General features: G+C 33.7%; 5 protein-coding genes across 7 annotated transcripts; 3 read left to right on the top strand and 2 right to left on the bottom strand.

Moving 5' to 3' along the window:
* The first annotated feature begins 824 nt into the window (after positions 1-824).
* On the top strand, positions 825-4,455 carry LOC107946317 (heat stress transcription factor A-8-like). The gene is given in 2 exon segments (NM_001327506.1): positions 825-1,116; positions 3,389-4,455. Coding segments are annotated over 2 exon segments (1,074 nt in total). The 5' UTR covers positions 825-897; the 3' UTR covers positions 4,244-4,455.
* Positions 4,260-6,068, top strand: LOC107943681 (uncharacterized). The gene is made up of 2 exons (XM_016877468.1): positions 4,260-4,311; positions 5,368-6,068. Exons 1-2 carry the CDS (start codon positions 4,260-4,262, stop codon positions 6,066-6,068), a joined length of 753 nt encoding a protein of 250 aa, XP_016732957.1.
* A 6,714-nt stretch (positions 6,069-12,782) lies between these two features.
* LOC107943673 (cyclin-SDS) lies at positions 12,783-16,572 on the top strand. 2 transcript variants are annotated; one of them, XM_041106947.1, is made up of 7 exons: positions 12,783-14,180; positions 14,275-14,442; positions 15,164-15,330; positions 15,432-15,560; positions 15,660-15,840; positions 15,992-16,036; positions 16,207-16,572. In XM_041106947.1, exons 1-7 carry the CDS (start codon positions 13,077-13,079, stop codon positions 16,216-16,218), a joined length of 1,806 nt encoding a protein of 601 aa, XP_040962881.1. In that variant the 5' UTR covers positions 12,783-13,076; the 3' UTR covers positions 16,219-16,572. The 2 variants fall into 2 exon arrangements, with proteins under 2 accessions (XP_040962881.1, XP_040962882.1); XM_041106948.1 differs by having other exon boundaries at positions 12,784-14,180; positions 16,186-16,572.
* Positions 16,573-17,280: 708 nt separating this feature from the next.
* LOC107946316 (binding partner of ACD11 1) lies at positions 17,281-21,336 on the bottom strand. Its single transcript, XM_016880581.2, has 6 exons — positions 21,124-21,336; positions 19,988-20,071; positions 19,316-19,419; positions 19,167-19,242; positions 18,471-18,554; positions 17,281-17,981 (listed from the first exon to the last, which is right to left on the bottom strand). Exons 1-6 carry the CDS (start codon positions 21,127-21,129, stop codon positions 17,445-17,447), a joined length of 891 nt encoding a protein of 296 aa, XP_016736070.1. The 5' UTR covers positions 21,130-21,336; the 3' UTR covers positions 17,281-17,444.
* A 1,676-nt stretch (positions 21,337-23,012) lies between these two features.
* Positions 23,013-24,662, bottom strand: LOC107946315 (protein RGF1 INDUCIBLE TRANSCRIPTION FACTOR 1). Of its 2 annotated transcripts, XM_041106946.1 has the most exons (5): positions 24,469-24,662; positions 24,049-24,120; positions 23,860-23,934; positions 23,576-23,734; positions 23,013-23,487 (listed from the first exon to the last, which is right to left on the bottom strand). In XM_041106946.1, exons 1-5 carry the CDS (start codon positions 24,469-24,471, stop codon positions 23,242-23,244), a joined length of 555 nt encoding a protein of 184 aa, XP_040962880.1. In that variant the 5' UTR covers positions 24,472-24,662; the 3' UTR covers positions 23,013-23,241. The 2 variants fall into 2 exon arrangements, with proteins under 2 accessions (XP_040962880.1, XP_016736069.1); XM_016880580.2 differs by having other exon boundaries at positions 23,860-24,120; positions 24,469-24,658.
* Between the last annotated feature and the right edge of the window lie 2,376 nt (positions 24,663-27,038).

Raw genomic sequence — 27,038 nt, 5'->3', positions numbered from 1 at the left:
AGTTTTACCAAACATTTTTAAATAAACCGTTAATAGAATCAGTTGGTCAAACCAGCCACTACAATAAGTTATGAGCCAATTTCAAACAGGGTTTGACATTTAAAAATAATTATAATTAAATATTTACACTATATTTAATGTACAAAATAGTTTTTCTTAACTGGACGATGTTATTGACTGCCACCCAATTTTATTAAATATGTCAAACTCATGCTTATACATATATTATAGACATATAGTATAGATTATATAGATTAAGTATTATATTTAATTTTTTTGAAAATTATATTTAAAATTATATTTAAAAAATATTGTAAATCAATTAATTTAATCCTTTTAAATTATAAAATTTATTAATAGCGATTAAAAGTGTCCGACTCGATTCAATCCTGAAAAAAATTCATACCCAAGCCCGTTTTTTAGTTGACCTTATCCACCCAAAAAATTCATTTCACTATTCAAAAATAATTAAATACCGGGCCGGGCGGACTACCCCCACCTTTGGAGAGATCTAATAGCGATCCACTAAATTGAATCGACATTCATCGATTAAAACGAACGGAATAGTATAGGAGTGAAACTGTAATTACAAAGCAAAGCCAAGAGCAAAGAAACTTGGTTATCCCTTCAATTCTCCAAAAGGTGACGCAAGTTATGGTGATTGGTCGTACATTGCATCAATTGCGACCCCTTCAAATAGACGAGAGAGAGAGAGAGAGGGAGGTGTTGTTTTTCCACAGCATATTCCAAACTTCACGCGGTTCTAAAGAAGCAAAGATTTTTTCATAAAACCCCCAACACGCCCTTTTCATTCTCTTTTCTTAAACAACAATCTATAATTAATTATTTTCATTCTATTTTCAGGTTCTAACTTCTTTTTTCTTACCCAACTTCAGTATGGTGAAACCCAATGAAACTGGGTGTCAGTCAATAGCACCGTTTCTAAGAAAATGTTATGAAATGGTAGATGATGAGGCTACCAATTCAATAATTTCATGGACCCAAAATAATGATAGCTTTGTAATCTGGGATATGACTGAATTTTCAGTTCGTTTGCTTCCTCAGTACTTCAAGCACAGCAATTTCTCTTCTTTCATCAGGCAACTCAATATTTATGTCAGTACATCTACCCTCCTCCTCCTCCTCCTTCCTTTTTAAAACACGTCAAAATTGGTTTCTTTCTTTCTTTCCTTTTTGTGTGTGTGTATGTGTGGTTGGGTTCTTGGAGTTCTGAATCGGGTTCTTTGGTACATCTGTGCTGGAATTTTTATTGTTTTGAATATTTGGGATTTTGTTAATATTGCTTTATTTGTGGTTTTGAGTTCGGTTCTTTGCTTGTGAGAGCTTGATTTTGGTGTTCACTTTGCAGTCTTGGGGTTATATTCTAAGTAGTGGGAATTCAAGTTTCGGAATTTAAATTTGTAGAGGTTCTTGCCTTGGTTTCAATACGTAGCAATGATGGGGAAAGGACTATACGCTACCACTAGCAGTTAGGTTGAATGTTTGCTCAATTTTTTTGTTTGATTGATTGGATTTATGAGAGTAAAAATGGTTGGCTTCGTTGGACTTCTTTATTTATTTATCTATCTTAGGCCTAACAAAGCTTGACTATGACTAAGTTTTGTTAGTTGATCCTTTCATTTTCATGGGAATGATTCGATTCAATCGAAATCACAGTGTAAAATTTCTTGTTGGTACCAAAAGGGGGAATTATTTGCTTTGTATCCTGATATTGTGTGCCTAATTCAGGACTACATGTTAAAAGAGATAGTAAATGTCAGCTTTCGGTGGAACTCTAAAGTTCTTGCCTTGTATTCATCATCATTATGATTCTCTATACCGTTTTTAAAAAGTTCATAGACTAACTGTTAGGAAGAATACACTGACAATACACCCTGAAGTGCGATTCGCGAGTTGCAGAGTGATAAATGGTGATTAAGCATAATTGAAATTAGGAATTTCTTTGTGTTGATAGGGCACTTTAGTGTCATTCATGGCTAATATCACAGTTCTAACAATGAGCAACATCTAAATGTTGTCTAATGCCCCTTTGGTTAGATTTTAGAAAAAGCTGTTGAAATTATTTTATCCAACTGCTATTTTCCAACAGTCATCTGCCCTCGTGTTTTCCTGCTCTATTTGGTTCTTATTTGTGTTATCAGAATGAAATGATTTATTGATTTAAGTTCTTGATACTTTTTCAGTGGTTTATTTTCAGTGATTTATTTCATGATTATTTAGAAGGTAATCATAAGGTATTTCTGCAACTTTGTTAAACTTTTTCCATCTTGATTTTGTACTTTGTTGTAGGTGGTAAAAGAGGCAGAGTCTTTAACTACTTTTGCCCCTTTTCCGCTGGCATTTTGGTTGACATTATCTCGGTCTTTCCTCTTGTTTTTTCCGGTCTCTCATTGTTTTTGAATGTTCTGCTGATTGATAAAGGATCCCCTTTTAGATCTGTTCCACCATGAAGTATTCGTCAAATGAGTTTCAATAGCCTCAGGGTGCCTTTTCATTAGTTAAATCTATTGAATATGAAAATAAAGGTCCGAACATATAGGCTGGGCTTGGTCGACTAATGAATTTTCTTCGTTTACAACTGATAGTTGTTGTAACCATGAACAATAAACTTTTACATGATGTACTAAAGTAATTGCTTCTGGACTAGAAGGTTTCTCACTAAATCATTCTCGATTAGGGCAACTTTCAAACAATGGAATCCTTAATGGTTGTGCTGTTTGTGCGGGATTTTGCTGTCTAGGGCATTAATTTGACATTTTGAATCACACAAGCCCATAAAATGCTGAATTTAAATGTTTTATGCTGAGTCTAAGCAGGTAGGCAGCTTAGTTCGTATCTGATACATGAGCTTATACCTATATTACTTGGACGTAAGTGTTGGATAAGGGAGTGTTCAATTTTTGTTCTGAAGTATTTCTGCGTATCTAGAGGGTTCATGGAGAGTTATGTCCCATACCCATGTTTGGTTATGTGCCAGGCATGAATGCCAGACATGGGTGCTTCGAAAAATAATAAGAGTCAAAGCAACATAGATGGATGCAGTATCATTAGATAATTAGAGGCACGGTTGACCTATATTATGTACCTCTTGTCATTTCTGTCAACCGGCAATACTAGTGGATTAATAAACCAGAAATCTTGATACTCAGGATACATTTGCTTATGATAGAAATGAAGCAGTTTGATTTAGTGAGCAATTATAGCATCTTTGTACGTGTGTTTTGTACATGCCCGTATATTTGTCCGGTTGCATTAGAATACAATTTTTTTGGGAGGAGGGGGTGTGTAATGCATGGCTGTTTTCTATTTGAATTACTAACCATTATTGAAGACATTGACAAGTAGTAACACTTGAAAGTTTTTCCAGGGTTTTAGAAAAATTGATACCGATCGTTGGGAATTTGCAAATGATGGATTTGTCAGAGGTCAAAAAGACTTGCTGAAGAATATTGCTAGGCGGAAATACTCTCAGGGACCTGAGCAGCGTAAGTCTCTGCAGCAGCAACAGCAGCCGGAGAACTCTGTTGGATCATTCGAAAACAATGAAAATAATAGGCTGTGGAATGAGGTTGAAAATTTGAAGACCGATAAGAATGCTCTTACGCAGGAATTAGTTAAACTTGGGCAGTACCAGCAGATTGCGGACAATAAGTTGCTTCTCTTGAAGGATCGTCTTCAAGGAATGGAGAAAAGTCAGCAACAGTTGTTGTCATTCTTAATAATGGCGATGCAAAGCCCGGGATTTTTGGTCCAACTGATTCAACCGAAAGAAAATAATTGGCGCATGACTGAAGCAAACAATATGTTAGAACAAGTTTCAGAGGACACTGAACCAGTGGCTTCTGAGCATATGATAGTCCGGTATCAGCCACCAACGATCGAAACTTCAAAGCCTGTATTGACACCAATAATAGATTCTGAAAATCCTCATGAATCTGAAACCAAAGATTTTTGGATGGATATTGATTTTGTTAAGGCACTTATGGATGAAAGTCATACACCATTCCTTCCTCCGGATTTGCACGATGATGGTGCATGGGAAAAGCTTCTTGCAAACGATTTTCGGGGGAATAATGATGATGATGGAAATCGAGATGAAGACGGATCCCTTTACTCTGGTATGGGAATGGAGATAACAGGTTCTGGAGCTCTTTTCGAAAAAACTTGTAGTTTCGAGCTTTTACTACAAAATTATGAGGAAATCACAAAAAGTGGAGATTGAACCAACTGGTAAATGGATGGCAATTGCAGATATCTCAGAACTTAGAACTTCTGAAAGAACATATGAATGTGTCTGATACAAGTTATGTTCAAATTTTGTTTAATTTTGTTCATATCTTTGAAGAATCATATTTCTATATTGGTGTTCAAATATGTACCGGACACAGTTTTAAACAAATATTTGAAGAAAAGTAAAATTTCGAATAGCCGCGCATCCTTGCTGCCTGTTATCTTATGTCTAATTTATATAAAATTTCTATATGTTTCTTTTCTTCTTTTCATTACGCTATGTCTAAATACTGAATCCATGCAGCAGGTTGATCATGAATGTGGCTAACTAGCAATTTGTTAAATCTCATAATTATTATTATTTCGGATAATTTCATGTTTATGATGAAACGTTTAAAATTTATTATTATTGTGGATGTATATCACATATTTAGGGGAGACATCAGTTGATTCGATCGATTTTTTAAATCAATTTAATTGATTTTAATTTTAAAAAAATTATCAAATTGAAATGATATTGATTCGGTCAATTTGATTGAGTTGGGTTTAGAATTATTGAGCTGGATTTATATAGTAATATATTTATTATATATTATAAAAATAAATATATTTTAAATGATTTAGAAATAAGATAAAATAAGTTGGGTTTTTCGATCAATTTGATTTCGAGATTAAAAAAATCAAGAATCAACTGTCAAAATTAATTAAATCGAAGTCAAAATTGACCAACCCGCATCACCTGATTAAATCAAAATCGAAACAACCTATTGCCTCAGTTTTTTTGTTTAAAATCAGATGTTATTTTCTCCTTGCATATTGTACCTCTAAAGAAAACACAAGTGAATCTTGAAAATGACATTACTAAGAGGAATAATCACGAACTTCAAACCTAAAACCTAGAGCAGACATAAAAGATAAAAAAAGTTAAATTCTAGTAGTATATGAAATAATGATATTATAAATTTATATAAAAATTAACACCTTAATTCAATTTTACATTTATAGAAAAGTCTAAACAACCATGCCAAGTTAAAGTTTATATAAAAAATATGTTGAATATATTATTAAAAAATTAATTTGATGAGAAATTATAATTAATTAATAAAACTGAATTAGATACTAAAATAGTGTATAGGGTCCAAATAGTGTATAGGGTCCAAGATCATGCCTTCAAATTGGCAAATCAAGGATCTGATGATTCCCTTTTAATTTCTGTCAACACAAGGGAAGAACCTCATTGCATACATGTGCCGAAGCAGATACCCAAACAAGAGCTTTTAAAGCTTCTTCCAGAAAAATGGGTAACAAATTATGAGCAGATCCACCAGCACAACCAGGCGATCAAATCTACCAAAAGCCAAATCAACACTAAAGCTGATGGAACCAGTGAAATCAGATTTGATCACAGCCACTTAAAGCAGCTCCCAACTCCTCCTGTTTTTACGACCCAGATGATGTTACAACCAGTAACACCAGAAGAAGTGACATCTGGCCCAAAAGCCTCATTAATCCAGAGTTTCCAGTCAGATGGGAAGCCCCTATACTTTTTTAAAGATCCCTCAGGACATTGTCCTTGGGATATAAATTGTTCCTGTGAAGGGTGCAAAAATAATGTCTTTGAGGAACTTGATGAAGACATTAAACGTACCAGAAAAAAGAAGTCTAGTAGAAAATCAACACAGGCAAGCTTTTATGAAAGATGGATGAATAGAGATCCAGATATTGGTCCATTAGGGGAAGATAATGGCAAATTTGTTTATCTTGTGGACTACTCTGCAAAAAGACCACAACCCCCTAAAGCCCAAAATCTATCTTAAACTCCTCCACCATCTCCTCCAAAAACAGACCCTGATCAAAAATGGCTAGCCAAATCTCTGAAGCAGCCATGTTACAAAAGAATCAATAAATGGGTCCAGAAAAATAGCCAGTCTATGACATGCAGCCAAGAAATGAAAGTTCCAGTTGTTCCAGTCTCTCCAGAAATTTACATGTATACATCAACTTCTCCTTATGATCAAGAATTTCCGCCACTTGAAGAATTCACAAAAAATGAATATCTTCATGTGCCAAAAATTTCTTCAAAACTTCAGACAGATGCGGAAGGAAAACAAGTCAAGATAGCAGCAGCAGAAGCCACCTTGAACTGGCAGTCAGAAAACGCTGTAGCCCAGAATGCTGCAATCAAAAAGATTGATCATAAAGTCTGTCAGATCGATAATAAGGTTTCAAAGATCGAAAAAACAACAGATGAAAACTCTGAGATGATCAAGAACCTTATTAAGATCTTCTAGAAGAGACTTAAAAAAGTTGCTCATGAACCAGCTGCCTTAGGACATGATTTCTTTTCTCATCTTGCCCAAAGAGAAAGAAATTCAAAACCTCAAAGATCAGATAAAATATCTGAAAGAAAACGGGAAACTGCCACCACCACAACCAGCAAGAAATGGGATTGAACTTTTCCCATCAATAAGACAAACTGATAGCCCTCGATATACTGGAACACAATCACTTATTTTCCCTCCTCCAGAGCCAAAGAAGAAAACAACAATCAGTGAATTGCTACAACAAATCAAGGCTCAGAAGAAAGAAGAAAAGAAAAAAGGTGAAGAAGAAAAAAGAAGGGAGAAAGCTCGAGGCAAAAGACCAGTGGAAAAACAAGATGATGATGAAGAAAGCCAATTTTATTCACCACCAACATCTCCACCACCAAAGTAGATATCAAAATCTCTGATGATCAATGAACAAAATCCTTCTAATCCCTTAACAGGGTTTTTAAAGGATTACAGTCATAAGATACTGCCAAAGATATCTGTAGCTGAACGACATGAATCAGAGACAACTCTAATCCCAGATTTTGATCCTGATCCAGAAGAAGAAGATTCAGAATCTTTCTCAAGAGAATCAGAAAGCACCAATGAGTCAGAATCAATTGAAGAACGATCCAATCCTTTCTCACAGGAAGAAATTGATGACAATCAATCAGATTTACCAGAAGTTTTGGTCGCTCCTGGTGTAAAAATTGAAGAAGTATCAGATGAAGAAATGACTGAAGCAGGAGAACCATCAAATGCGAGATCAGCACCGTATGTCTCCACAACAAAGATGGTTTTCACTTTAGATGATATTCCAATTTCCAAATGGCCAGCAAGATTACAAGAATTTCATTTGTGGTTTGATACTAGAAGACTTACAGAAGAAAGCCATTATAACATCCTGTCTGAATTTGTTTCAAGATTTACAGTAATGCTAAAAGATTGGTGGAATTCAGTCACTCAAGCAGATCAATTACAATTTTTGGTGTTAACAGACTTTTCCCAAGCTATAAGGATTATCCATAGTTACTTTATTGGTAATCCTTATTGGTAATCCTGAAGATCTGATAACACTCAAAAGAAGGGAATTCTTCAAAAGAAAATGCTGCTCTTATCAAAAGAGAGATTTATCTAAGCATTTTTATGCTATGATGAAACTTTTCTATGCCCTTGGATCGGAGCCAAGCCTTAAGCAAGTAGTGGTTGCATCTCTTCCAGATCCTATTCAAGTTGCGATCAATCAGAACCTCTACAGGCAAAACAAGAATGTTCTTAATCTGACTATGGGAGAAATCCAACAAGAAACTTTCATTGCTCTCGAAGATATTTGCAATCGAAGAAAGGTTTTCAAGGATTATCTTCATGGAGATAAAAGAATTGACAAAGCCTGTACTGACTCGCATCTCAAGATCAAATGCAACAAGGAAGAAAAATCGTGTTACTGTCCTACAAGGAAGAAGAAGCATTTTCAGAAGGAAAGAAAGTCTTCAAAAAAGATTCCCAGAAAGAAGTACCAATGGAGATACCTCAAAAGGAAGAAAAAATTTTCCAACAAAGAAAAATCCACGAGGTGTTACATTTGCAACAAAAAAGGTCACTTTGCGAAAAACTGCCCAAAAAACAAAAAAGGAGCAAAGATGATCAAGCAAATCCAGCAGAAATCAGGAATCAAGATAACTGATGAAGATGATATAGAATCTTTATTCTCTATTGATGATGAGCCAAATGACCAATCAATCTGTGCAATCCAAAGTTTTGCATACAGCGACTCAGAAGACTCAGATTACTCCTCATCAGAATCATTGATGGTCCAGCCATTAATGAATTGTAACTCTGTTTCCACTATTCCTCAAGTTGCTTCCACAGAGATTACAGCTCCTCACATTCCAGTTTCCATCTATACGAGCAAATACAGTAAACCTATTACTGTAATCGCCTTCATTGATACTGGAGCTGCAGAATCTATCATGAATCCAGAAATTCTGCCAGAAGAATACTGGGAGCCCCATACCAGATATTTCAGTTCAGCATCAGGAAAGGTTTTCACAACAAACCTGAAAAGCAAGCATATCAGGATCCAGTTTTTCCCCACCTGTTCCATTACCACTACAATACTGGGATCAAAACTTCCTGGAAAATATCTTATTGTTGGTTTTGATTTATATCTTAAAGCCAAACAATTAAGAATTCTCCCAGATGGAATAAGGTACAAAAAAATGTTCAAGCCTTATGTACCAATTCCCAGGCTATTCTCAATCGATGCTGACAAAATTCAAGAAGTTGTTGAAGAACTGAAACAAAAGACATGTGCAGACTCTCACTCAGATTTCTTGAAAAAATGCAATCATCCTTTATGGAAGAATTCAGGATTCTTCATCAAACTTCCTTTCAAGAAAAATGAAGACATCAATCCTACAAAGGCTAGTCATGTTGGAATGAATCCAGATCATCTCAAGCTAGCTGAACAAGAATGTCAACAATTGCAAACAGAAGGATTGATAGAAGCCTCAGACTCACAATAGGCATGTGAAGCATTCTATGTCAACAAAAGATCTGAGCAAGCTCGTGGAAAGCTAAGATTGGTAATCAATTACCAACCTCTCAATCATTTTCTTCAAGATGATAAATTCCTTTTACCCAACAGAAATTGCCTATTCTCAAGTCTTGCAAAGGCCCAAATCTTTTCAAAATTTGATCTCAAAGTAGGATTTTGGCAATTGGGTATAGAACCAGAAGACAGGCCCAAAACTGGTTTTTGTATTCCAAATAAACACTACCAGTGGACTGTAATGCCCTTTGGACTCAAGACAGCCCCTTCAAAATTCTAAAAGGCTATGATCAAAATCTTTCAGCCTATCATGGATCAAGCTCTGATATACATTGATGATATTCTTCTTTACAGCCCTGATGAGCATGATCATGTCATTCTCCTCAACAAATTCAAGCAAATTATTCTTGATTTTGGAATAATGCTCTCTGAAAAGAAAATGCAGATCAACAAGCAGGAGATTGAGTTTCTTGGAATGATCATTAAAGATGGAAGATATCAACCAAGTCTGAACATTGCAGAAGAATTGAAAAAATTTCCTGACAAAAACCTCACCCAGAAGTAAGTTCAACAATTTCTCGGGATAGTTAATTATCTTAGGGATTTTGTTCCCAAGATAGCCAAATTAACAAATCCTCTGAGAAAAATGCTCAAAAAAGATCCACCTCCATGGAAGTCCAAACAGACAAAGGCTGTTCAACAGATCAAGGAAAAAACAGCGCACTTGCCACCGTTACAAATCCCATTCAGTGACAAAAGAATCTTGCAGACTGATTGGACAAAGGCTGTTCAACAGATCAAGGAAAAAATAACGCACTTACCACCGTTACAAATCCCATTCAGTGACAAAAGAATCTTGCAGACTGATGCAAGTGATAAATATTGGGGAGCAATACTTTTTGAAGAAAAAAATGGAAAAAGACGACTTTGCGGATATAAGAGTGGAAGATTCACAGATGCAGAAATCCATTATCACTCCACTTTCAAAGAGATTCTTGCTGTAAAATATGGAATCACCAAATTCCAGTTTCACTTAACAGGATATCATTTTCTTGTTGAAATGGATATGTCATCTTTTCCAAAAATGCTCAAATTCAAGCAGAAGGAAGTTCCACATTCTCAACTCTTCAGATGGGCAGAGTGGTTTTCCAGATTTTCCTTTGATGTTGTGCACATTAAAGGCAAGGATAATGTTCTTGCAGATATCCTTACCAGATTACCTGAAAATTCAGCCCAAGTCCAAACTCCAAAACCCGTTGAAGTCTTTATGTTCCAACCTTCTTCTTCAAAGGGAAAAAAGAAACAATATCAACAGCCACCTTCACCTTTTTCCCTTCCATGTAACCCAAATTCTCACCCTGAACATCCTCCTGAAGTTCTAGCTTTGATTCTAGAAAAAAGATTCCATAAAGAAGCCATGAACATGATGCTTGCTTATCAGTTAGATGTCTTTAGGAATTTTGGAGGATTATTTCTTAAACCTTTAGGTCTTCATCCTAAATACCCCTTCATAAACCCAATCAAATTCCAGTTTGGAGAATTCCTAGAGGAATTAAAGTGGATGTTCTGGTACTTAACTCATCTCTTTCACATAGGAATTGAGTTTTTATCCATGATCTCTAACATTTCCTAACCCTAGCAATCCACAATGAAGAGACTCCTGAAATGAGGAACCTAGCAACTTTTCTCAAATGGTTCTATCCTTTGGAATATTGGGCAGACATGCTCATGTTCGAATTTCTTAAAAATACTTGTGTTCAATAGATAGTCATTATTTTCTATAAGCCTCAGTATTTTATGCAGAATGGATCAGCAACTCAACTAGCCTCTCTTCCAAGCTCATGGATCCACAAAACATATTTTAAGGAGGTTTATGAAAATCCAGCTGACTTGAAACACTTACAGAAATATTTGTGCCAACTCAATAAGGTCATTCCTTCAAAAATATGGCCTTCAGGAAATTTACAAGCCCCATGGGATATTTCAGCAAATCCATCCATTGAAAAGGCCCTAGAAGAATATTTGTCCAATATACCAGATCCAAAAGAATGGTCTCAAGATTATCCCATGCACTGCAGTCAAATAATTGAAGACACACATGTCTGGAAGGATACACATGAAGAGGGACCAAGTACTCCAAAAGCTCCACTACTTCCCAGATGCAATAATGATGATGTGATACCACCAGATGACCTTGAAAAAAGAATTGAACAGCTGGAGCTCAAGTGTTACAGAGCCCGTGAAAAGAAAAGGCAGAAAATTGAAGAATTGAATATCACCTCTGATATTGATACAAACTATGACACAGACACAGATGTGACAATAGCATAAAAGCAGATTCCTTCTTATTTGCTTATCCCAATGTAAAATTATTGTGTCTCTTTACTTTTGAAAAGTATGCTGAGTCATGTTATTTACTTTAATGAGTGATGTAAAAGCAGATTCTTTCTTATCTGCTTATCTCAATCCTCCTCCTCTATATAAGGATGGAGAAGTGTCAGTTGTAAAATAAGAATTAGCCTTGAAATAAAATCCGTGTGTTTTATAAAACTATAGCCTTCTAAACCTCTCTCGTCTCTTCTTACTTGAAAGTAGAGTTTCTATGGAAGAAAATCTCTCATGAGTGTTTAAAAGTATGCTCTGTGCTTGCCATACTTATGGATCCTGCACATCAGAAATTGAACATGATAAAAGATACTATTAGTTCAGTTGAGTTTGAAGAAGGAGCTCAGTGATTAAAGATGATTAACAGCTAACAGGCAGTGCCTTGTTAATGGCCAAAAAAGAGGGAAAAGGCCTGTGTTTAGACATAGCATACCTGCTGTTATAAATCGTTAATCTCTTGCTTCTCACTCACCTGCTCCCTATTGGTATCAGAGCAAATCCATCCATTGAAAAGGCCCTAGAAGAATATTGGTCTAATATACCAGATCCAAAAGAATGGTCTCAAGATTATCCCATGCACTGCAGTCAAATAATTGAAGACACACATGTCTGGAAGGATACACATGAAGAGGGACCAAGTACTCCAAAAGATCCACTACTTCCCAGATGCAATAATGATGATGTGATACCACCAGATGACCTTGAAAAAAGAATTGAACAGCTGGAGCTCAAGTGTTACAGAGCCCGTGAAAAGAAAAGGCAGAAAATTGAAGAATTGAATATCACCTTTGATATTGATACAGACTATGACACAGACACAGATGTGACAATAGCATAAAAGCAGATTCCTTCTTATCTGCTTATCCCAATGTAAAATTATTGTGTCTCTTTACTTTTGAAAAGTATGCTGAGTCATGTTATTTACTTTAATGAGTGATGTAAAAGCAAATTCTTTCTTATCTGCTTATCTCAATCCTCCTCCTCTATATAAGGATGAAGAAGTGTCAGTTGTAAAATAAGAATTAGCCTTGAAATAAAATCCATGTTTTATAAAACTATGGCCTTCTAAACCTCTCTCGTCTCTTCTTACTTGAAAATAGAGTTTCTATGGAAGAAAATCTCTCATGAGTGTTTAAAAGTATACTCTGTGCTTGCCATACTTATGGATCCTGCACATCAGAAATTGAACATAATAAAAGATACTATTAGTTCAGTTGAGTTTGAAGAAGGAGCTCAATGATTAAAGATGAGTAACAGCTAACAGGCAGTGACTTCTTAATGGCCAAAAAAGAGGGAAAAGGCCTGTGTTTAGGCAAAACAATTTAATTAAAGCATTAGTATAAATGCATCTTCATGGGTACTAGCGTAAGGCCGCACACAGCATATAAAAAATCTATCACGCAGTAGTCCCCCGTACCAGTACCAGTACCAGTCCCAGTCCCACTACGCCCCCCACAACGTCCATAACCGAATAGCTTCAACTTCACCTTCGCCACCTTTTGCTTAATTCAAACACCTATTTCCAAACAAAACTTCTTTTTCAAAAATCCTAAATCAAATTTTAAGCAAAATCACTGGAAATGAAATTGAATATCAAATCAACGAAGAACCAAAAGATAATGGAACCAGAGGCACTGCCACTGGCTGCAACGTCGTCCATATTCATAATTAAGAAACTCCGTTCGAAGCGACCTCGGCGAGGACGTTCTCAGATCGCTTCTTTTGTTATCCAAAACCAAACCATTGATCTCTCCGTTGATTCCGGTTCTTGCTCCAACTTCGACGTTGTTGATGTTTCTTGCGATTCATGCAGTGTTTCTAATCAAAAGAAGAGGAAGTTCGCTGAAATCAAAGGTGGCTGTGTAGCTAAAGCTAAGAAGAATTTAGGAAATGAAGGAATTGGAGAGTCAAAGTTTAGGAGGATCACCAGATCGTATTACAAGAAGGAGCTAGAAGCCAAAGGACATGAACAAGCTGCTGAAGTGAGTGAATCTTCATGCGTCGAATCGAATTCTGGTACTGATTTTCTTGCCTTTGGGAAACGAAGTTCTAAGTTGAGAAAGGCAAGCCAAGATTTGGAGAAAACTGAGAAAAACGACGCGGTTTCTGCTTCTCTTGGAGCGGCTACGCAATCTGACATTTCCGGCGTCGAGCTGATTCCTCATGAAATCTCAAAACTCTCGTCGGAGAATAAAGAAAACGACCTCGTTTCTGTGACTTCCGGCTTTGAATACTCCTCAACTTCGAATTCAGACGCTGCAATCAAAGAGAATGTAAAAGACGTCGTGGACGCCAATTTCACAGTTTCGAACTCGGAGTCCGTTGTGGACCAAAAGCCGAAGAGCTTCTCCGGTTTAGATTCTTCACATCTCGCTTGCAATGAACAGTTCTCATTGGAAGAAGTCGTACTCGTATCTGATTACTCATCGAGTCACGAGACCGTGTTCTCTGAGTTGCAATCAGATTTTTTCCCTGAAACATCGGATTTAGATTTTTCAGATTATACTCCTTTACTATCTTATGATTCCGGAAGCCAATTCTCTGAGAAATCAACAAATGACTCTCCTACTTCAGCCACTTACTCTCTTTTTCTCGAGTTCAAACAACAATTCTCCAGATCATCCTCTCATTTAGATCCTAAATTTACTTCGCACGCTGAAGATGAGCGTCAACTTAATTCTACAGTAATAAGTCTACTCAAGTCTTTTTTACAGTTATATGTTGAATTTTTTATTTGAATTAATTTAATGATTTGTGTTCTTTTTTTTTGTTTTTAAGTTGGCGAGATTTGAAAATGAGGAAGACGAGGAGAGTTACAAAAGGTTGAGGGACAGAGAGAGACGACAAGTTTATTTGCATGATTATGCCGAGGAATACCGATTCATGACTGACTACGGCGATCTTATTCTCCAGCAACGTTCTTTCATGATCCGCTGGATTGTTGAGGTCAGTCATTTTTTTTGGTTAATTTTTCTGAACACGTTTGAAAATAAGCTTGAATCAAAGCAAAGAAGTACATTTAGATGTTCTTTGCATTGACGATTTTTCACGAGCCCTGTGTAATTGAATCAAATTGCGACACATCACCATTTTAGTCCATGAAAAGACATACTACCACTCATTACGTTCATGAAAGTTGAGTCGTTACTCGAATAATCTACAGTTAGTTTGCTTTCCTTGGATTGCTTCGCTTTGGCCAAGGCTATCTTATCTTGTTTGAACCGTTGGGTGATAGACTGCTCTCACTTACAGTGACAAGTAATTTCGGTGCTAAAGCGAGCGTATTCACCCAAATTAGCTTGTAACCGAATGAGACTTGTGTGTAAAATCAAACTCGTTCAATGGGCTTAATCAAAGCGTCCAACAACTCGTCGTTTTGAGCTAAACCCGATTCTCTGTTGCTGACGTCCTTTTATATCAAGATGGTGAGTTAGATGGTTTGAAGTTCTAATAGAGAAAGAAAAGATCAAAAAGCATTGGAATTCGATTTTCGATTCTTAAAGCAATTCCACGTAATAGACGATGTATGAAGGTTTTTTTTTTGTTATGGCTGTCTTTGTTATAAACTAGACTGTAGCGTGACTTAATGTATATTTTATATTGTAAACTTGTTTAATGATAATCTGTTGTTAAAGATGATTCGTGTTTGCTAATTATGAATAAGCAGCAATGTACTGCAAAGGAGTTTCAGCAGGAGACAATTTTCCTTGGCGTTTGCTTGCTTGACAGATTCTTAAGCAAAGGGTTCTTCAGAAATAAAAGGAGTCTTCAGATCGTTGGAATAGCCTGCCTTGCATTGGCCACCAGAATCGAAGAAAATCAGCCTTACAACAGGTTATAAGCTAAGTTCCATTCACTCTTTCCACGAACCTAGCTTTTGGCAAAAAAAGAGGGGTTTTGGCTAATGTGAACTTGTGGCTAATTATCTATGTCAGTGTGCGGCAAAGGACTATTTACATAGGAACCAACAAGTACAGCAGAAATGAAGTGGTGGCCATGGAATGGCTGGTGATGGAGGTTCTCAACTTCCAATGTTTCCTGCCTACCATCTATAACTTCTTATGGTACACTTCTTTTTATTATTATTTTGTTCTAATGAAAGATCCTAGACAACATTATACAAGTGCTGAACCAAGATTTTATCTACAAAAAATCATCCTTAGGTTCTATCTGAAAGCAGCCAAGGCCGATGCAGATGTTGAAAAAAGGGCCAAGTACCTGGCAGTGCTTGCATTGTCAGACCATGAACAGCTACGTTATTGGCCTTCAACTGTTGCCGCTGGTGTCGTCATCATGGCTTCCATGGATAGCAATCAACATGGACCGTATCACCAAGTCATTGAGGTAAAAAACACAGCATAAATGACTCCTTGACCTGAATTAATCGTATATATATTATATGGTATCCAAATTCATGCGAAAACGTCCTTATGTTCTGATGTTGTCAATAAAAAGTGTCAAAGATTCACATAACTTTTACCTGTGTTTATTGCAGATTCATATGAGAACCAAAGATAATGATTTGCCTGAATGCATGAAGGTAAGACTAGTAATACACAATGGAATAGTATTGCTATAAAAGATAATCTTCTATTACATCGTTATAATGCCTAAAAATGTTGCTGCTCTGCTTCATATTTATCACTGATTTCATTACATTAAAATTTACTGATAATGTTGACTAAACAGAGCTTGGACTGGTTGGTACAGTATATAAGGTAGCATAGTGGCAAAAGAAAGGAATCCCAACATCATTTGCTATTACCCTCGTTCCTCCATCACGTGGGAAGGCGGGTTACAAGACGTCAGCAAAGCCTTATCAAACCACCGATTACAGGTTACTAAATTTGCCCCCACCGCCACCTTAACCTCACCGGAATAATAAGATTAGGATAGTTGAAGGACATCAGTCTTAAGTTGTAAGTAATTGTAGCCGAAGCGAATGTGATTTTTTTTTTCTGCATGTGCAGGAATAGTAAGTATAATCAGTATGTTGAAAAAGATTTGTAATACTAAACATAAGGAAGACAGATTTTTTTTTTTATAACATATCCATAGAAGGAACTACTAAAAGCACTTAATTGAATAACTAAATTTAAACTTAATTAAAATTAATTAGAATAAATTTAAGAGAATTCATATAGTTATATAAGACGAGTTTTTTTTTTTTTTTAAGTTATGACTGTTCCAACATAATCATTAAAATCGACTTGGTGTTTTTCTTTAAGGAAAGAAAAACTAAAATAATTTCGATTTCGATTTCGAAATATAGTTTTACAATGTTTGGCGTTTTTTTAAAAATAAAAATTAACTTGTCAATGAGAAATTAACCATTTTTTTTCTATTTGAAAATATTTTCCCGCTTTTTATATACGTTCTGAAAGCTACCAAAAGTTGACCAAAACATAAATGATGGACCTCTTAAAATGGGGGTCAATCCCTTGGGTATAGGGTTCAATCCCATGTGAATATAAACTAAGGCAAATAAATAAGAAGTTAAAAACTATATCTATACTTTAACAAAATTATTTGATAAATTCAATGGAATGAAGTTCAAAGAACATGCATCATATTTAAGAAGTAAGAAAATAAATAAATACAAATAAACCCTTTTTGAAAAACGAATCCATCTCATTAAAAGTGAAAAAATGTAATTAATCATTTATTAAAAGGATAATAATCAATTGATTATTACTATTATTATTAAAAGCTTTTCAAAAGAAGAACAACAAATATGTACCAAAGAATAAAAGACAAATAATAAAATATTTTACACAAACTCTATATTTAAAATTTATTTGAATCAATTATAACCCCTTGTAACAATGTATTGTACAACAAGCAAGGATGGAAAGAATCAAGGCATTAAAGGGAAAATTGAAAAAATTCAAAAGCAATCATATCATTCCATACAGTTTGCTATCGGTTGAATCAACAAGTCGGAACTATCATAGGCTTGGTGATGAAGTTTCATCGAGATGGAGATGAGCAAAGTCATTGATGATCCCTGTTCTCTCCTTGTAAATAATGTCCTTTTTTTCTGCCTCAGACTTTTCGACCTTCTCCCTTGCCAACATGCTCACGTCCTCTGCGGCCCTCGCAACTACACTGAATGCATTTGAAAGCCACGAAGCTCCTGTGGATACATAAGGGTTGCTCATGATGGCTGTTCCTGCACTACTTGCCTTAAGCTCAGCAACAGTCAATGCAGATTTCGTCATTTCGGACACTTGGAACCGCTCGTCCATCTCTCGCATCTTTTCATTTACAACGGTTGTCCCGATGGTAAACTTTTCACGCAGACCCATTTTCTCATCAATTGAAGTGACTGCAGCAGAGGCATTTGCAATCAAGTGATGCCGTTCATCAAATGCCTTTGCCCTGCTGATAGCATCCTTTCCCAAGATAAAACCTTTGGCCAGCATCGTGCTCATCATATCTTCAGCCTTATTCACATTAGAATCCGTAGCATCTGGCTTTTTCTCCTTCATAAAGATAACCGTAAAATGATGATTTAAGCATAAGACAGCGAAAATGCAGTCATTTCTTTCCATCAAATTCTAATGAATGCTTGAGAAAAACATGACTTGCAAATAGATATAAGCACAAAAATACAAATAAGACTGCTCGAGCGAGAGCAAAAGAATTAGTTGTTGTGTTCTCATAAATATGTGTTCAATATGATAAAGAATCAAAGCAACAGTTTTGAAATACGAGTGATCATGCATTTGCTATAATAGTATCTGGAAGTAAGTAGCTACTGGCATAACTAATATATGCATCCAAAAACAAAACATAGACTCTGGCATTTTTCCACAAGCTAAAAGCACGCACAATAGAAGGGTTATAAACATATTGAGACAACTAAATATAGGTATTTTTCTCACTGATGCATGTCATGTGAAGTGTTGTACTGCATCAATCATCCTATAGAGATAAAAGCTGTATGATACAGTTTAAAGGAGGAACTATACCACGTTAGATTGGAGAGCTCTGGGGGGTAGCTCATAATCCTCAGCCGGTGAGATATTGACGGAAAAGTCAATTATTGTAGCTCCCTGAATCAACGAATAAGTTGAATTAATCAAAATGAGCACTCAATTCAAATAAGTAGAAAGCAAGCATGTACAGCTGCATATTCGAGGTTTTACCATTAGGACTCGGATAGTGATTCTCTCACAAGAACCCCCTTACCTTTTAAGATACAACAAAGACAAAGTTGATATAAGTTTGCAAAGAACGGACCTTTAAACTTTGAGTCAAGTTTGATTCTTCGCTTCCGATTTCTCTTTTTGAAAGATGTCTTCGAATAGGTTTGACCATGCAAAAACATTATTAATTTATTTCCAGATGTTTCAAGTTTCCTATCAATTCAAAATTCATAAAGCATTAAAGCTAATATCTCAAGATATCTCAGTGCCTTTGGTAACGCTTTTACCCTATGTTACTTAGACTCAAAGAGACTGTCGAATATTGTTATGTGTTTGACATGGATATGCTTAATTTTGCCAAAATTTTAATGAATTTGGAGAGTCATCTGAAAATCATTTCTCGATTCCCATGTCTGGATATGTGTTGGACATGAATATTTCAAGAAAAAAATGAAGAGTCAAAACAATTTAGCTTTTGTCGTCCGATACCATCAAGTTTAATCTCACTGATTAACATACAGTCAACAGCATTGCTGTATCCGCTCCTTGCGACTCTTTGAAGGTAACATAAGCGACTTGAGCATTTCCAGTCTCCCTGCAAAATTCCTCACAATCTTAAGCACCACTTCCCGAAACAACTCAGTTGCACTCCAATCGACGGTACTCACCTTCGCATTTCAACATACTGAATGTCACCAGAGAAACAAAAGAATTCTTTGATATCCCTCTCTGAAGCAGATGGTGAGATATTACTGACCTTAACTGTTCTTATCTGTACAGAACACAAGAGCAGACAAATTATGCTTGCATTTTATAACAAGGATCACTGCTTTTAGAATTTCTGATTATTATTCCTATATACTAGTGATAAAGTTCGAATACGTCACAAGCAGGTTTTGATGTTTGTTACATTTTGAATTGATTCAAGTATCTTAATTTCACAACTCAACCTTTTGATACCTTAATTTGCAATTAAATAAACATATAGCTAAAATATGAACCTGCTTGCTTTGTTTTCGAGTTCTACGGCCAGTGGATATCATAAGAGTCATACTCATCAAAAAATTTCAAGATAAAACTTGTTATGATATGTATAAAATCTTTCGAAAAACAAAGAGATAAAAGTTAAGTTAATTTATACTCTTCTCAACCCAAAAATAGTGTGCGAGAAGGCAAAAATTCATGGATTTTTCGATACTAAATGCTATTATAAAAAAGCTGCAAATATAAATATCTAATTTAGAAGTCTAAAAGAGGTTTAACTATAGGAAATAATAATCAACAGAGCTCTATTGTTAATTGCACCAACAGAAAAAAAAATAAAAACGTTTTTTCCTCACATCCGAAACATTGATCATCCAGTTCGTTGTAGCATTTGTACATGGTACTGCTCCAAGACAGAGATCCATATGATCCAAGGTGACCTGCATATGCCACAATCAGTAAGGTGTAAAAGAGAGAAGCTCTACTTGGCAAAAAATGAAATATTGAGCTAAATAGCATGGGACAGGTATGATGGACATCGATATACTAAACGAACACCACAAACATAAACAAAAACCAGGTTCACAATTACAATTGTAAGATATTCAACCAGAGGATTCACGGAAAGCTACATTGCCTGGCTCTTCATTTTTCTTAAAGTATACAGTATCCGATGCATATTTGGATATGGTAAGGGCATATAACCCTCCAAGGATCCTCCAAATATATGGAAAAACTTTAAACAATTGAATATGCCCATATCCAATGCACCGGAGTCGGAGTAATATAGATGGCAAGTAAAAGCGGAATACAGATAACAATTTACCAAAGGAAAATGCTCACTAGTCATTGCCACATCAACAGAAACAATGCTGAATATGCTTATAATGCTTGGAAACAAAACATCAATTGTAATTAAATCATATATCAACGAATCATGTTTCAAACATTGCATTAAAAACTATAAAACAAGATTCATAAACTAGAAATAGCATGAAATGTAAGGCAAATCCACACAAGTAATTATAAAATGATCATCAAACTCCAATGTCATACAACATAAGAGGAAAACCTACGATCTTTTTTTGGTTAAAAACATCAAAATTACAATTTTCACAGGGCAATTCATGATTTTTCAATAACAGTTCATAAGCTCCAAGTTTTGCTTCAAAAAGAAAAAGAAAAAGAAAAAAAAACTAAAGGAAGTATCTCCAACTGAATCTTTGTATCGAAGTTGTTTTCATAACCCACGAAGGTGGAGTCTAAAAACCCGAAGAACTACAATATAATCCCAGCATTTACGGTCTCATTTTTCCTATACTTTCCCAGCAACCAAACACAGCAAAACCCACAATTCTCTTTCAGTAAGTCCTTTTTTTTTTAACACCCCATAAAGAATAAGCTGTTGGATCTAACTAAACAAAGGGTCACCATTCATCAAAAACATTTAAAAAAAGAAGAAGAAGAAAAGAAGGTAAAGAAATAAACTCACCGACATGATTGGAGAAAGAATTCCCAAGAAGAAGATTCACAAAGAAACCTACGATATCAATGGAAAAATGTAGCTTGGATGGAATCGGATTGTGATAGAGATAGGGGCAAAAGCGTCTTTATGAGCGTAAAACGCGTTGAGTTTTAACTTTCAACGGTAAGAAAACGGATAATAATCAGCCTTTCCCCGGAAATGGGCTGAGATTCCAAGTTTTATTTATCAATATTTAATTTTCTTTTCTTTTAAAACTGGTTGTAATTTTCTTTTTCATATTTTATAGTGGGATAATAGAAAGTTTCACCCCTGTACTTTGACAAATTTATCAATGTGGCATCTGTACTTTTAATTTGTTATTTTAATACCTGTACTCTTTCCCATCTTGTCTTTTGGCACTCCGTGTTAGAATGTATCAGAAATTGACACGTTGTTGTTACGTGGAACAGGGACTGATGAAATATTTTCCCACTTCATATTTCTAGGTTTTATTTTTTTCAGATATTTTTAGGTTTAAGAGAAAAACAAAAAAAAGGCAAAGCTTCCTAGACGAATGGTTGCTTGTAGTTTCATAGTTACATTAGTTTTAGTGGAATTAATTTAACATATTGATCCCATATAACAAATTACTTTCAAGCCTTCCTTTTCTCTATCTTTTTATATTATTTTTTGAGATTAAAGGCTCTGCATTTTTATCTCCAATTTCTTCTTGTTTATTAACTTCCTTTTTGGACTTTATGGTCAAAAGAGTAAAGATGTTGAAAGGGGTAAAAATTTTAATTAACAAGTTTAATTTCTAGATAACATCTAAATCTTATTTTAAAAAAATGAAAATAATAACATTATGTGACTCACTTCATAAGTGAATAATTTTGCAACCCACCCCTTTGAGACCTCATTCTCACACCTTATTTTTACGGGAACATTTTCTTTTCATCTATAATTTTATTTTTTTTATTATAATAAAAATAATCATAATAACGTGCGGGTCCACCACCACTTATGCCACAGATTTCATATCATATTTTCGTGATTCAAATCTATCAACCCTGATCCATTCATACAATACTCTGTTTGTTGCTGTATAGGAGACTGGAAATAATTTGACTGTTTAAAAAATATTATTTATTAGATTTAATTAATATTAATATTATTGTTAAGGTAAGATATCGTGAGTAAAGCATGTATTATTCAAACGCACTAAAAAATATTTATCTTATTATTTAAATGTTGAAAAAAAATAGATAGTTCTAAATATATATATCATTTATTATCAACAAATTTAATATTTTAAATTTTTTTCTAATACAATAAATGATTTTTTATTTGAAATTGAAGTACAAATTAAAAAAATAATTTTCATATATTTTATTAAGGAATAATTCATATTAGTATATTCTAAAAAGTATAATTTTTAGGAATCAATAAAATAGTGTCATATCATTAAATTTTAAAGATAACAAAATATCTATATCTACTATATTTTCCAGCTTAATTTAACTTTAATTAAATAAGTTTTTAATAATTAATTTTTCAAAATTTATTTCTTTTACAACTTTTAATAATTTTATTTTTTTCCAGAAGTTAATATTTTTTATTTTTATGCAATCAATTTTTTAAAAAAAATTTGAGTTTCTAGACAGTGGATTGTAATAAGAATTGTTTAAAATTTAAGGTTTTTATGTTATTTGATTTTTTATTTTAATTACTTATATTAAAAAAAAAACTAGAGGTGTATATTTATAAATAAATATGCTGCCACAATCAAAGGAGATGGTCCCAAAAACAGATATGAGACATAAACACCAGTCCTTATACCGACAAAGATCCAGACAAGCAGTTGGTCCATTACAACCCATGCTTAATATATAATACTAATTAAAACATGACTAAGATAATTAAATCATGTTTGGGATTTAAAAAGAACATGAAAACAAGATCTGTTAAAAAGTGGTACATAAAAATATTCAAAATGGAACTTAAAATAATGCTTCACAATCTAACATTTCATCCATTTTCTATCCTATACTGTACAATATCTGAGGAGGAATAATTTAAAAATGCAGTTGAAATTCTACCTATATATCAACTGTTATATAGCTATGGATTTCTGTTGTTTGAGTATCAAGTGAGAGGAGATCTATGGGCAATGCCTTTTCTTTTGGTCATTCGTTTCCTAGGCTTTAAACTTGTGCTTAAACATGGTTTCATCTCCTCCGAAACATCGGTTGACGAGATGGTGGATTGCTTTTCTTCCGAGTTTGTTTCTGCATTTTGACTGTGTTTCCAGGAAAGTTTATCTGGAAGCTCTTGTATTGGCAACTCCAGTTTATGACTTGGGTCTTTAGGCTTCAAATCAACGGCCGTTACCTGACCATTTCAATATTATTAATTACTCGGATTCAGGCATTGGTCACTTTATTACTTATGTCAGTCGGAGAATTAAAAGTGAAATTACCTTGCATGCAATGGAACAAAAACGATTAGGAGGGTCTTGAAGGTATCTTCCACAAATTTCACAAGCAGCACCAGTTTTTGATTTTGTACATGGCTTGGCATCTTTACCTTGAGGCCGAGGATTCAAATGTACAGCTTTCTCACCATTGATTTTGTATGTCTGTCACATGATTCAACCAGACCCAGATTTTTGTGGGAATTATAAAAAATTAAAATTGGGAAATAATTATAGAGATGACCATAATCACCCAGGTAGCTATGACAAATAAAAAAGAGAAATAAAACCTGAATTTTCGAACAGTCGAGAAGTTTGTGGATTTCTTGAAGACGAACAACATCTTGATAGACATATTTGCAAATCTGAAAGGAGGGATGGTGAGTGTGAGCCTTACAATGCCTGCAAAACCCAATACTACAATGGATGCAAAACACGTTTTTCTCATTTTTTCTCAGGTTTTGATGTTCAACACAAACCCCAAAGAACTCGCTTTCCACAAGGCTTCTAACCCAATCTCTTTCCTTCTTTATGTATATCCCGCAGCCCACCTACAAATAACAATTCATTCCAAGTTTTGCTGCTTTAATAATTACTCAAATTCCAAGGATACGCAACGATGCAATCAATACACAATCTGGGAAACATATTAATTTCGACACCAACTATAAAGTTGTTGAATTCATGAAAAAGTAAAAAGTTTCAGCAAAAACCATATATATTAACCCAAGAAGCTTTACTGCCTGTTCTTTTCCTGAGAATATCAGTGATGCAATGAATACAATACTCAAAAATCTAAATTTTCCTGGGAACCAGCCATGAGAGAAAAACTAACATCAAATAAAAAAAAACAATATAAAAGGAGACAGCAACAGTTAGTGATGGAAGAATAGACTCACCATTTCTTTGCTGTGAGACTGATTAATATAAATATGATGAGTGATGAATGGTGTTCTGTTATGAAGAAATATAGAGAAAGGAAAGGAAGAGATGGTGGGAAAAGAAGAAGAGAGTCGAGAACGCGGAAAGAGTAAAATGAGGAATGTGCAGTAAAAGTTATTGAAACAGAAATGGAAAGAGAAAATTTTGTCAGTAATTGGTGCTAAAGAAAATGAAGTGACCTACCCACCCTCTTATTCTCTGACTTTGACTACCAATTGATAGACATAAGCCATTTCATCTATATCTATAATTGATACCAGCTTCAAGTGATAAATTCTATTATAAATATATTTATGTTTTCATTAATTTTAAATTTAAATTGTTTAGACTACATGTTTTGAGGAAACTTCCTTAATATTAAAATCACTTTGTTTTTGGATGAAAAATGTAAAATTAAAAAGTTTTTGCATCTTTAAATAATATTTTTATATGATTAAATTGTTCAACTTATTTATTTTTGTATAATTTTTTGAATGAAAATTTAATAAACAAAAATTTAATTATTAAAATATTAATTATATAAAAATACGAAATCACTTTAATTTTTGAAAAAATGCTTTTAGAGCCAAGCTTTTCAAGTGTATTGACTTTTGGGTTTAGGGGTTTGGGATGTGAAAATATTATCACTCATATTAATTTTTTTAAATTGCATAAATAATAATTGTTATAATATTACTACTATCTATGACTTAAATAATTAAATTAAATTATATAAATATCATTTTATTTAATTTTAAAGGTAAAGTACAATAAATATGATCTAATTATGATTTTTTTTCTTTTTTAATCATCCAATTATGAAAAGTTACAAAATAATTGTTTAACTATTCAATTTTATTTTTTGTGACCAGCTGACAGCTGACTAACGTAAAAATAGAATTACCCAAAAGTATAAGATAATTGGATAACTAAAAAAAAAATCATAGTTGAATGACTACTAATGTAGTTGAAACTTTAATAATAATTGTTATTGTGGAACTATTAACACTAGTTATTACATGAATTTTTTAACTTTAATACGAACATTTTGACTTTCAACAACAATTTTTTTCAATAATGCTAAACACATTAAATTAATAAATCACACTTTTTACAGCACTTTCTCACCATATTTTTCCAAATACAATTTTTTAAAAGCATTTTTACATAACAACAATAATAACTTAACCTTAAATTGAGAGATTGTAAAAAAATTTTGAGTGTAACCTTCAAAAAGGTTTTGAGTATGGATTCGATTCTTATTGTTGAGTTTACATATATTATATATAATGACCCTAAAAACTTTAATTTTTAAGAACTAATGAAATAAAGATATGTCATCCATTTTTAAAGACAAAAATTATTAATATACACATCTATATAAAATCTCCTCTTTATGTCAATTTAAATGAGTTATTTAAAAAAAACAAATAATTATATATAAAATCTCCTCTTTATGTCAATTTAAATGAGTTATTTAAAAAAAACAAATAATTAAACACAGTTCTTCTGCGTGGACAACCTTTTTCCAACCCTCTCATGCTTTGGCCTTCTCCATTAATAGGGTCAAAGGACCTACTTAAAGAGCTAAAAAGGAAGTCCCCAAAATTCTTCTTGATTGCAATCAATGCTTCTGGACAAACTCTTTGCGCAACTGCTCGATACATTCATTTATATTCTCTTCCTTTTTTTCTTCTTCTGCAACTATGCGGATTTGTACTTCTAAGTGATTTTGTTTATCTAACAACTTTGCATTCGTCTTTCTTCAAACCTACTTTGCAACCCAATTTTTATTTCCTTGTCCAAAGCCTTTTTTTAAATATGTACAATCAATACAATTAAATATGCTTCACAAATCATCAAATTCCATTCGTTTGCATGGTTTTAACTGTATTATTCACATTCTATCAATTTGATCATAATTTTTTAAAAATTTAATAAATTTAACTCTTGGTGATCAATTTAGTCTTAATTTTAAAAAAAATTCAAAAAATAATAAGTAGAAATATTTTTAAATGGAATATTGTTAAAACTTTTTGATAAAAATTCTAAAATTTTATAAAAAAAAAACATAAAAAAATGAAACCCAAGAAATATATTTATATTATTTGTAATACATTATATTAGCTTTTAAAAAAACTAAATATCAATAATAAACTTCTGAAAGCATGAAATGAAACAAAAGATTCAGAATTACTGGACAACAATTGTCGGAGCTGAGGCTAATCTTTGTCTGAAATCAGAAAAGGTTCTTTACATTACTTTTATTTAATCATACATAGTCATTATACATTCGATTTCTATTCAATTTAATCACTCATATTTATGTATGGACAAGATGCTCATTTCTTAATCTTAATGTTTTTCACAACACACGTTATATTATCACTTACTTGAAAGCTTAGAATTTCAAAATTCTACATGTCATGTTTTATTACATACTTTCTATTTCAAGAATTTAGATTAAAATACACATTTCATACATTTTATTCACAACATATTTAATTCAACTTATTGCATACAAGTATGGTTTTGTATGAAAATTTTC

The sequence above is a fragment of the Gossypium hirsutum genome, chromosome D12 (genome assembly GCF_007990345.1).
Source record: "Gossypium hirsutum isolate 1008001.06 chromosome D12, Gossypium_hirsutum_v2.1, whole genome shotgun sequence".
NCBI lineage: Eukaryota > Viridiplantae > Streptophyta > Magnoliopsida > Malvales > Malvaceae > Gossypium > Gossypium hirsutum.
The sequence above is the reverse complement of the archived record's forward strand: the minus strand, read 5'-3'. Positions and strand labels throughout refer to the sequence as shown.